This window comes from Eurosta solidaginis, chromosome 4, assembly GCF_040869045.1.
Source record: "Eurosta solidaginis isolate ZX-2024a chromosome 4, ASM4086904v1, whole genome shotgun sequence".
Taxonomy (NCBI): domain Eukaryota; kingdom Metazoa; phylum Arthropoda; class Insecta; order Diptera; family Tephritidae; genus Eurosta; species Eurosta solidaginis.
Genome location: NC_090322.1, coordinates 144,562,879 through 144,575,412, shown reverse-complemented (window position 1 = coordinate 144,575,412; position 12,534 = coordinate 144,562,879). Strand labels below are relative to the sequence as shown.

The following is a 12,534-nucleotide window of genomic DNA, read 5'->3' as shown; positions in this document are numbered from 1 at the left end:
AAGGAAAGATAGGAAGTCAAAACCGCAGCCGGAACCAAAACCAAAACCGGACGTCGTGTTATAAATTTGCTATCGAATTGTTGACGGTTTGTTATAGATAGTTATCGCGGGCGTTTTATCCATTTTTTATAGGAGCTATAAGTTTTTTATCAAAGTGTTATAAATTTTATACCGGAAAAAAGCGTCATCGATTTAGTATAGCCGAGATATCGATTTGTTAACGAAAATTTATAGATTATAGATATGGAATAAAAAAGTTATCGATTTGTTATCAGGGCGTGACAAATTAGTTATCGGAGTGCTGAATTGAAAAAAAAAATGCAAGGTGTGATAATCTCCGAAGAGATTTAAGGCCGTGCTTCTCTTCCAATTTTCGTCGTGCTCCATTTTTGATTTTTTTTTATGCCGACTACGAACGGCATCTGCAAGGCAGATTAATTTTCACTGAGAAGTTTTTTATGGCACAATTACACTCGGAGTGTTTGCCAAATCACTACCGAGGGGCGACTCCAGTAAGAAAACCTTTCTTCTTATTGAAAAAACTTGTTTCTAAATTATTGATGTTGCTTTACTCGGGGCTTGAGTACAGGATCTTCGTTGTGTAGGTGGGGCACGGTACCACCATACCACGGCGGCCGCCATCGATTTAATTTAAAAAAATTATCGATCGACAAACACTATGGACATATTTAGCCCATGTGAGGTCTTTATTGCACAGGCAGTTCAACCTAACCCATATTGACATAAATCAGTCAATTAAAAAAACTTAAACAAGTTGCTACGTTCTAAAAACATCCAAGTAGCTACTCCCACCTAAGGGATTCGGTTTTGTTTTGCGGGTGGTGAATACCGCTGTTGCTGTGCAACTAGTGTGGACGTGCACCAAAAACATACCCCTTTTGAAATCGGCGCTTACACCGAGAACGCTTTCGTATTACTTCAATGTAGCGTTCCATACTTATCATTTTTTAAGAGCCTATGGTGGTTTCTATAGAGCTGCTGATTTGTTGCCACTCTTTTGGGCCGCGCAGCATTTTTGCTATGGCATCATCGACAGTTATTTGGCTGACTCTTTGCTCCAGCTTTTGTCGGCTGTATCGCAAGCATTTGAAGAAAGTCCGTCCAGAATCGTTCACGACTACATAGCCGTGACCGTTAGTAGGATCTTTATACTTTTTATATTCTGTACAAGTATTGTTTGACTTATTTACATGTTCCAAGAGCATTTGAGTACCGTAGTATTTTACCGCGCCAAAACTTCTTCTGGACCATGCTTTGAGATCTGTCATTAGTTTCGCTTTCCATCTGTCTCGTTGTTCATTTTTGCAGCGGAGTCGCGCCGTCTTGCATCGCCTGACTGGACAAATATGTCTTGACGTTCCAGGACACTGTCCCTGCAGCCAATGTCGGGATCAAATAGATTATATTTCACTTAGTGGTGGGTGATAAATGCAAGGCCGCCCCCATACTCTCACGATCTTTTCTTTGGACGTTATAGCCAGAGCTGGTATGCAAAGCAGGACTGGACGTTCTTGGGTAAGCAATGGAGTACCCGTTGTAGTTGGGTTTGCGGCAGCATAACTTGATGAAACGCGTCGGTGGTTGCCGTCGCTGAGACCAGAACATCTAGGAAAGTGACACCGTCCAACGTAGGAACTGCGTTGGGCAAATGTCGCAAACATATATATTCTGTGCTGGAAGTGGGGTGCACAAGGTGGTAGGGACTAAGAGTCTGTTTCCTTGGCGAAGAAGACGGGCAGGAGCTGATGCACGGCATTGCTACCTACTATCCTACGGAGATTGTAGTTATAGAGTAGGAGCGGCTGTATCAGCTGGTGGCGCCGTGGAGCGCGAGCAGCAGCGGGTACTTGTTGTGGCTTGCTGAGCAGCGGATCGGCTAGAGGGTAGTAGGGGGGGGCGCTAAGGCACAGACTACGGGACGTCCTTGGGCGTGAACAACAAGTTGCCACAAAATTTTTGTAAAAGTTACGAGGACGATGGCTTTTGGGGTCTAGCCCAGAACATCCCGTTCGGTGTAACCATCCCTTACACGTGACCCCCAGCGAGTTAGTGGGTTAGGAATATACCCGCGGTAGGTATGCCTGTTTTAAGAGGCGACTAAAATACCAGATTCAAGGGGTTGTGTACCGCAACCATTTCAGGTTGCCAGCGTAATATATAGCTTCTCCAAACCCAATTGTCAACCTCACCTATCCCTGGCGAATCCTGTTTCATTAACAATCGAAGCTCTGGCGACCCCGAACTCCTCATGGATCTAGGGAGTGGGAGGGCGGTATGGCCTAGAAGGTCGCATGTGTTCATAACAAATCGTTCCCGAGATGTTCGGGCTTGGTACCGGATCTGCATCCGCCAAAGGACCATCAACTCGATAACACTCCCCAAGGCCTTTGGGGAGTGTCCTTATCGCTACAACAACAACAACAACAACGTGACACACTGACAACGGTGCGACCGTCCTAAAAAGCTTATTTTCCGGCCAAACGTAGCAAAACCATTTCTCTGGACCGGGATCAGGTACAGGTCCTGGATTGTTTTCGATACCTTCCCGAAGCAGGAGAATATGGCGCAGTCCCGCTACAAGGATCTGCTGGGAGGATGACAATTTGTGGGAGGGACGCAATAAATTAAATGGGGTTACATTGAAATTACAGTCCTTGGCCGGGAAAAATCCATCCCGAATCGCTCCGGTACATAGAACCCGGCGCCTTGGGTAGCGACCAGCAGGCCATCGGTGCTTCGTTTTGAAAGATCCGGATATTCCAGGTGCATGCCCTCAAATCACAGTTCCTAGAACGTCTTTCGTTGTCAAAGAGAGTTCTCATTCAAAGTAGTTTTTACGTGGGCTATGCCTTTACTTATTTAGAACGTTTACGGGAATAAAATTAATTTACTGATTACATCGAATTTTATGTCCTCAATGCGGGCAGATCTAGTGCATACACGATATTTTATCGTTTTTTAGAATGAATCATATTTTCACTGAACTTTTTTCCTCCATTTATATGAACGCTTTGCATCCGTTTGTCCTTTTGATCTCAGTTTTTCGCCGGATGTGCACTCAATATAAAACTAATAGCAATTTCATACATTTACTTTCTCATTTCATACGTTTGGCACATCCACTGTATTTACATACATACATGCACACATAGATACATACATATAACAACAACATACATAACTGTTGCTACTTGCCTGCTGCCTATTCGACGATTTTGAAACGTGCAAACTTTTTTTATATTTTCAGATGCGGCCAGGAGACGCGTGTCATACCACGTATACTGCAATTACGTTCTCACTGGATGAAATCGGAGAAGGAATCAATGCGACTTATGGAAGCGGGTATTACCAAGGAGGTGATGAATAGTGCCATAGCGCAATTTTGTTTGGAAATTATTGCCAAACATGGCGAACCAGCGCCAAGACTTTGCAATAAGGATCCGCTGACATTGAAGATGGGCTCCTACGTGATAGAACTATTTCCAAATGTAATTATAAATTGTTGCTGTTGTTGTTGTGCAATTTATATTTGTTTTTGGCATCTGACACGTCAGTTGTGCACTTGACACGTCACTTAGCTACTAACTTTACACTATATTTTCCCAATCGTTTAGATACTTTGCCAAGCTACTACATGCACATACACATACATGTACACAAGTTATATTTATAGTTTCTTTTTTGTCTTCTCTTCAACCTTTTTTTGCAGGCGAAGTTCTTGTTTATGGTACGAGATGGGCGCGCCACAGTGCATTCAATCATTTCGCGCCATGTGACGATAACCGGCTTCGATTTGACCAGCTATCGACAGTGCATGCGAAAGTGGAATGCGGCCATTGAAGTGATGCACAATCAGTGCAAGGAGATTGGCAAGGAGCGTTGTATGATGGTAAGTTCATAAATACTTAAATTTCGCCGAGTTTATGAGGGCGCGTGTATGCGAATAAGAAAAAATATACGACGTAAGTGGTTATAAAAACCATAGAATAGTGTGGGCGGGAAGCTCTGAAGTGACTCTAATACGGACATACAAACGACAAGACTGGAATGTTGATTCAGTGATAGTCATTGATTGATTGCACCTTGCAGCGTATTTGTTGACAAATATTGTTATTGCTGTGAAACAAAAATAAAGCCTAATATTTGTTTATACTATGAATAGGTTAGGTAAGGTAATGTGGTAGCCGCCCTGGTAGGGAGGTCACTTGGACAGCATAAAGTTGGGTATCGTTTCGAATAAGAGCGATCTCAACCTTGGATGAAACCTCCGTATATGTAAGTTAGTCGCGAGGGAAATACTTTCGCCTAATTCTGGCAAAAGCTTGGAAATCAAGCACAAAGTGACTCGGTGATTCCACCTCATCATCTTCTATACAGTAGCCGCAGGATGGGGTTTCTAGTATATTGAGACGTAGCGCATGAACTTCCATTGTAGGGTGTCCTTTCAAAACCCCAAATACCATTGATAAAGGAGCCAATCATTTCGACAGACCTCCTGCCATCCTGCTCGGATGATACCAACCAGCTCCGGCCGTTCTACTGACATCAATATTTTGGTGATGCTCGCCGTTTCCAGTGCATTCCACCATACCAGCACCCAATACAGCAGAATCTTTTCGACACTATCTCATAAAGCCAATGTACTACTATTGGCCAGAGCTCTCATCTACTGCCGATAGCACCCCTGTAGCAGTACAAGGCAACCGTTGTCTTCTTGACCATATCTTCCACATTGGGTCTGCAGGACAGTTTCTTGTCCAAAGCAAGAAAGTACTAACTGTTTTCCCACAATCGAGAGAAGTCTAAAACCGGGCATCTTTTATCTCCTTGTAAAAAGGCCTAGTTCCGCTTTTCCCGGGGTAACTACAGCCAGTCTACATTATTCAGCCCACCTAGCCAAAGTGTCCAGGTAGCATTGCAAACCATCGCGCAGGGCGCCCAGAAGTTTACCCGTGACTAGGATAGCGTAGGCAACTCAGAGCAGGGGAGATAGAACAGCCCCTGTGTCGTACCCAGTACACCTCCCTCACGATCATGGCCTCTCCCCTCTCCGCTTTGACAGTTCCGCTGCACTGAAGTTTGTAAATGATTTCAACCAGAACCACCTCGACTCCTAAACCAACCAGAGCCCTTTCGGTGGCCCCAGGTAAGACATTGTTAAACCCCCTCGATGTCATCAATGAATGCGCCAGGCTTTCCTGCTATTATCGTGCAGTTATGAGCGTAAGACACAATGGTAACTTCTTCCGGTGGGGAAGGGAGCTTCTATATGTAAGAGTTAAACAAAAGTGGGGATAGGAAACCACCCTGCGACAGGAGCGTACCGGATCTGTATCCGGAAAAGGACCATCACATCGATAACACTCCCTAAAGCCTTCGGGGAGCAACCTTATCGCTACAACAACAACAGGAGGTGTTACATTTCTGAACTAGTCCGATGCTTGCCTACCACACAGATAATTTGCAGTCCCCCTTCTGAAACAGTGGTAACGTTGCGTGATTTACTGTGTCAAAAGCTTTTGATAAGTCTAGCGCTACGCGTACTGTTATGTGGAGGGGTTCTTGATTCAACCTGCAGTTTAGGTGTGTGCTCATGGCGTTAAGCGTGCGTTTCTTTCCATCCCATAGCACTTGAAATTGAACATTTGTTCATTGTGCTTAGTCGGGTTTCAGAGGGACTTAACGCTTGCCCATAGTTCACCTACACCGGCAGCGAGGTTACAGTTTTTTAGATGCTCCTCCCATTTCCCAAGGTCACACTCTCTCGTTTAAGTTGCGCCCATAGCTCCATTGGAAAGGATTTCCGGATTTCTTTCAGCGGAAATAAAGCGAGCCGACGAGGATTCAATGACCTTGCGGAGAGCACGTTCCCCTCGGAGAACATTAGTTGGGATCAGTGGAGTAGAAACTGTGTATGCTTTATAAACGTCCGACTTTCCTTTTTTAAAGTTGATAAAAATTAAAGCGGCCACCGTGGTGTGATGGTAGCGTGCTCCGCCTATCACACCGTATGCCCTGGGTTCAACTCCCGGGCAAAGCAACATCAAAATTTTAGAAATAAGATTTTTCAATTAAAAGAAAATTTTTCTAAGCGGGGTCGCCCCTCGGCAGTGTTTGGCAAGCGCTCCGGGTGTATTTCTGCCATGAAAAGCTCTCAGTGAAAACTCATCTGCCTTGCAGATGTCGTTCGGAGTCGGCATAAAAACATGTAGGTCCCGTCCGGCCAATTTGTAGGGAAAATCAAGAGGAGCACGACGCAAATTGGAAGAGAAGCTCGGCCTTAGATCTCTTCGGAGGTTATCGCGCCTTACATTTATTTTTATTTTAAAAATTAAAGCTCCATCTACGCGCTTTCCATCAGCTTCAAGAAGTCGCTTTTAGTGTAACGTAGACTTAGGAGGTTTAGTCGCGTTGGCGATGTTAGTTATATTTCATTTATTTAGTTAAATAGTTTTTATTCAATTATAATGTGTGTGCATAATCAGCAATTTATTCCTTTGTTTTCTTTTACAGGTTTATTATGAACAATTAGTTCTGCATCCTGAGGAATGGATGAGAAAAATATTACAATTTTTAGATGTACCTTGGAATGATGCCGTACTACATCATGAAGAATTTATAAATAAACCGAATGGTGTACCGTTATCAAAGTAAGTCTAAATATTGTTTTCCAATTTTCATTAACAAACTAACTGACCCGTAAAACATTAGACTGTCATATAAATATTATTCTAACCTATTTCACATTAATATTCATTCATTAAATTTAACAAATTTACCATCTATTGCTAGGTTAGGTTAGGTTAAGAGGGCATGCGTGGGTATTACCCACACTTCCACTCGGACACATTTTTGTCCATTGTCAGTGCACTCAGTAAGTGCAGGGTGGCGGTACATTCGTTTAACCTCATTACCTCCTAGTGGTCCTCAACGAACCACTTGCTTTCCCTGATTAGACGTCCACCTTCCCAATCTCTACCAGGCTGTCGAAGAACCATGAACCCAGAAATCTAAACATTTTTCTTTGAAGCCCCTGACATCGGCAGAGAAAGTGGTAGATCGACTCCTCTTCCTCCTCATCCTGACAGCTTCTGCAGAGGGAGCTTGTTGGTATGCATTGGTGCGATAGCACAATGACCTGTGATCACACCCGTTCGTTTCCTACGCCGATGACTACACAATAATGGCCACAGGCCCAGGCCTACAGATCGATGAACTTTGCAACAGAATAAACGGCTACCTCCCTGATCTCTCCAGTTTTTTCACCTCGCGAAACCTGTCATTATCACCGACTAAATCCTCCGCGACCTTATTTACAGCATGGACATCCCAAATGTCGACCATTCTGAACATCCACGTCGATGGCACTACGCTACCGACTGTCCTACACCCCAAAATCTTGGGTGTGACGTTTGATCAGGATCTACATTTTGGTGAGCACGCAGCCGCAATTGTTCCGAAAATCCAGAGCCGTAATAAAATTCTCAAATCCCTTGCTGGCAGTACTTGGGGAAAAGACAAAAAAACGCTCAGTACCACATACAAAGCAATTGGCCAGCCGATTGCGTGCTACGCGTCCCCTATATGGTCGCCAAGCCTAAAAATTACCTACTGGAAGAAGCTACAGGCCTGCCAAAATACTGCTCTCAGAATCGCCACGGGCTGTCTTCTTATGTCCCCAGAACACCATCTACATAATGAGGCGAGAATACTCCCCATCAGGGAGAGAAATGAGATGGTAACCAAACAGTTCCTGTTGAATACCCAGAAACCTGGGCATCCCAACATACATCTTATTGATGAGCCAACACCGCCTAGGGGCTTAAGGAGTCATCTCCGTAAGCATTTTGAGGAAATACGGCACCTGAGAACTCAGCCGTATGAAGCAAAAAAAAACACAAGCAGGCCCTTGGTGAACACCACAAACAGGCGTCGGACCTTTATGCCAGGAATTGCCCGGTGAATCCAGTACTCAAGGAACAGTACGCAAAACTTGCGGAAGAGGAACGCATACTCCCCAGGGAAACGCGAGTCACTCTAGCTCAACTTCGTTCTGGATACTGTAAAAGGTTAAACTCTTACCTATCCAGAATCAACCCCGACATACAAAATGTATGCCCCGCTTGCAATGTGTCCTCACATGACACCAACCATCTCTTTAATTGTAATGTGGAACCAACGCCTCTAACACCCCTTTCATTATGGTCCACCTCTGTTGAAACAGCAAGTTTCCTTGGACTCCCGTTAGAGGATATTGCTGACAATTTGTGATCGGTAGCAGCTATTAGGTGGGGCGAAGCACTGCTACAACAACAACAACAACAACATCACACCCGTAAGTACCCTCACCGCGGATTTGTTCAGTTTGAGAAGGAAGTTAGTGCCTTTCCTATCCAAGCATGGCCATAAGGATCTTGAGACTTCGCAGTCAACACTTTTGGTCCATAGGAAGTCCATTGCCCTGTTATCATATTCCTCGATTCTCCCCAGGAGATAACTCAGCGGTGATCGGACGGGGCTGCCCACCTCACTTTTGTCCAAATCGGAACCTTTCCTAGCCATCTAATCTCCGAGTTCATTCCCGTCAATACCGCTTTACCCAGGGACCCAGCAAAGGGAGACATTGAGATGACTTCCGTACGATATCCCATTTTATCATGTTGGACTCTAATGCAGTTAAGGTGGCTTGGCTGTCAACAAAGATTGTTACGTCGGTGTCGGAGACCATACTATCTTGAAGCAGCTTTACTGGTCTGTCTATGGCATAGACCTCGGCCTGGAATACACTGCATGCGTCAGGAAGTCAAAATGATTGGCGTAACTGTAGATGTGTTGAGTAAATCCCAGCTCCAGTTTCCTTTTCCATTTTCGAGCCGTCGGTGTAGATTGTAATCTCCCTGCCATTCTTCCCATTCCTCCCTTGAAGAATATCGTATGTTCTGAACCTGGAATTCCAAAATCGCTGTGATGTGGTCGGATCTATTACTATCTTTCATCAATTTCTGTAAACTCAAGGAAAGAACATAAATGTTCTGTTGTCTTTCTTATTCCAGAGTTGAACGTTCCTCAGATCAAGTTATCAAGCCCGTCAATCTTGAAGCGCTCTCAAAATGGGTAGGTAATATACCGGATAATGTGGTACGCGATATGGCTGACATAGCGCCGATGTTATCAATTCTTGGTTATGATCCCTATGCGAATCCACCTGATTATGGTAAGCCAGATGCTTGGGTACAGGATAATACATTTAAGGTATGTGCGCTGCAGTCATTCTGTTAATGAAGCTAGTTAATTTGTGTGTGTTTAGTTCTTGTTTGTGTTTGATTAAAATGAGTTAAAATTGAAAATCATTTAGTATTGATTTTATTTAAAAAATGTTCATCTTTTTTTATAGCACTCATTATACACGCATATTGAACCACATAATTATTCTCTCTCATAATTTGAAACCAGAAAAAAGGTTCGTTTTTGAAGTTCGATTTGTTCCAGTTGAGTTTGATTGTGTTTATTTTGTAAACATTTTTTTTCTTTACTTTTCGTTCAGTTTGTTTTTCCAATTTATTGCTGATTACTGTTTAAATATGTATTTATGCATCTAAATAAATATGTATGTATGTGTGGTCTGAACAAAAACATACATTTTGCTAATTATATTTGCTCTCGATATTAATATGCGTATGTACACCGGCGAGGAAACAAATAGCAGCTAAAATTGTTATGATCTTTAATTTAATTGCCTGTTCATCTACTACATTCGTAAAATTTAGTGACTTTTAGACGTTATGCGCAGTTGTAATCACATTTTGTCAGTTATTTTCTTCTATCTTCGTCTTCTCTTTCGCACTATTTATTTATCACTTGTGTAGTCCAATTCTCTTTGGAAAAAAAAAACAGCGCAAATTGTAATCACATCTTATCAGTTATTTTCTTTTCTTCTATTTTCGTTAATCAAAAAAAAAAAAAAAATTGTTATTCTATAACGAAGACTACATATGTAAACCAGTTTCAAAAACGTTTTCGAAAATTCGAAAAATTGAAAATTTCCCGCTTTTGTGAAGTTTTGTATTCTATTTAATTCTAGTAGATAACAAAAAACAGCAAAAATTGTTGTTTTTGTTTAAATTGTTTTGACTCATTTTTAATACAAGTTAATAGCCTTGAATATTGTAAATTGTTTGATTTATTGAGCTAAAAGGCTTCAAGATGAATAAAACTTATTTTTTTGTTTATATTCATTTATAATTTATTTGGAAAGTCGATCATACATATCCATATGTTCCTGATGATGACTTCAGATTGAAGTTGAAATATCGACCAAATAAATTATAAATGAATATAAACAAAAAAATTAGTTTTATTCATCTTGAAGCCTTTTAGCTCAATAAATCTAACAATTGTTTTGATTTATAAAAACTGTTATTTCTCTCCCTATCCGTCTTTTCTCCACTTCTTTTCTGCTCCACCTATCCATATCTCTCTATCTTCGTCTATCTCATTTTCTTTCTCAGTCCCTTTCTCCTTTCCTTTTTTCTCTTCTCTCTAGTTCTTCTTATTCTTCTTCATCCCTTATTCCCAGTCCCAGCCCAAGTCCAAGTTCCAATCCCAATCCCAGCCCGTGTCCCAGTCCCAGCCCCAGTCCCAGTAACAGTCCCAGTCGGTCCCTGGTCTGTTTCCCGGCAAAAAAATTGTCGTAAATACTTATCCAGGCAAATCCTCATCTATCTATTTCTTAGTCCCTTTCTCCTTTCCTCTTCGTCCTAGTTCTTCTTATTCTTCTCCATCCCTTATTCCCAGTTCCAGTTCAAGTCCAAGTTCCAGTCCCAGTCCCAACCCCAGTTGGTCCCTGGTCCATTTCCCGACAAAAAAAAGTGTCGTAAACTCTAATCTGGGCACAGGTCCACCTGTATACCAAATATCAGGCAAACCGAGCCGTGAATAGACGGTCTCTGGTCAACTTGCCGGATATCAAGCAATTTTTATAATTTTTCTCACGGTAAGAATCAAAGAAAGAACTAGCTAAATCGGTCTAATTAGGGAAAAATGGAAACAACTTGACGTTAGGACGAACGCGTCGACAGCTGCTTCGATCATACGTTGCAAATATCTTCAAAGCCACTTCTTCCGCGAGTGGAATTCGAACCCCCACTCTTGCGATGATTGAACTGTTACAAACATGTCTCGAAATATGAAATTCATGTTATATTTTTTTTTGTTACTTCCTGTAGTTTCAAAAATTGTAAGGTGGGTTTCGTCGAAGGCTGGGGTAGCACTCAGCCAATCCAGAATCGAAAAAGGACACCTATTTCCTTTTGAAATGAACACACTTCGATTTGTTGTTGGTATTTTGGTAAAAAACACACACACCGTTGCAGAGTGGTAGACCTGGCCGAGGGATGGAAGGTGGACTGTAACCGAAGGTTGGTGAGTCGGTGGATTCCGTCGGATCGGTGAATACGGCAGGTGGATCGTTGGATCGATTTACAAGCAACCGAAGGTTGGTGAAACCGATACAAGTCCCGGGTTGACAAGTTGGTGGATTACGGCGGGTCGGCGAATACGGCTGGTGTATTCCGGTGAGTCGGTGGACACGGCAGGTGGATCGTTGGATCGATTTCCAAGCAACCAAAGGTTGGTGAAACCGATACAAATCCCTGGTTGACAAGTTGGTGGATTACGGCGGGTCGGTGAATACGGCCGGTGGATTCCGGTGAATCGGCGGACACGGCAGGTGATCGTTGGATCGACTTCCAAGCAACCGAAGGTTGGTGAAATCGGTACAACTCACTGGTTGACAAACTGGTGGATCCCGGTGAGTCGGCGGACACGGCAGTTGGATCGACTTCCAAGCAACCGAAGGTTGGTGAAATCTGTACAAGTCACTGGTTGACAAACTCGTGGACGATGGTGACCCGGATGGTGGATCGATTTCCGAGCAACCAAAGGTTGGTGAAACCGATACACGTCACTAATTAATACCGTGGTGACTTCCGGTGAACCGGGAATTAGTTACTGAACCCAATTTATTCGGTGGTATCTTCCCGTAGATGGGGAGATAACTCACCAGTGTCGGAGGGAAGCTGTGGTGTGGAAATTAAATCTCCTCACTCACTACTCCCTGGACACACAAAAACGAATCGACCAAGGTCGCCCACTTCGCACAGGATCGAAAGTACCAGACAAGGTAATGGTATCCACTCACACGCATGGGGTGCGGATCTTACCTTGCTGAAGGTGAGCTTTCGATAATCATGAAATGCAAATTATTTGTACTTAAGTCGAAGTGGATATGAAAAGGTTCAGAACTAAATGCCGTTTTAGCTAGACGATCGGTGCGCGAATGAAATGTTTGCCCATTATTACTTACATTTGTCAGTGCCAGTCATTCGCGTGCGGACAGCTGTTACAGTGGTGGCGTATGTAATAGGGACAGTGTATTGGTTACAGTGGGGTGCATGTAGAAAATACTTATAATGCAGGTAAAACGGCATTGCAAAATCCTTTGTTCGAAAAATG

The 12,534-nt window shown here is 43.0% G+C and overlaps 1 protein-coding gene across 4 annotated transcripts in view; it reads left to right on the top strand.

Annotated features, from left to right (window-relative positions):
• Tpst (tyrosylprotein sulfotransferase) overlaps window positions 1–12,534 on the top strand; it is a 67,436-nt gene that overhangs the window by 38,359 nt on the left and 16,543 nt on the right. For 2 of the 4 annotated variants that reach the window (XR_010952950.1, XM_067783242.1), the window contains exons 3-6: window positions 3,269–3,509; window positions 3,731–3,910; window positions 6,535–6,671; window positions 9,075–9,273. Coding sequence is in view for 3 of the 4 variants with exons in the window: in XM_067783242.1 (XP_067639343.1) it covers window positions 3,269–3,509; window positions 3,731–3,910; window positions 6,535–6,671; window positions 9,075–9,273 (757 nt within the window). In the remaining variant the exon portion in view is untranslated. Of the gene's footprint in view, window positions 1–3,268; window positions 3,510–3,730; window positions 3,911–6,534; window positions 6,672–9,074; window positions 9,274–9,415; window positions 9,482–12,534 lie in introns of all 4 variants that reach the window. The other 2 variants (XM_067783243.1, XM_067783244.1) reach the window with 2 other exon arrangements.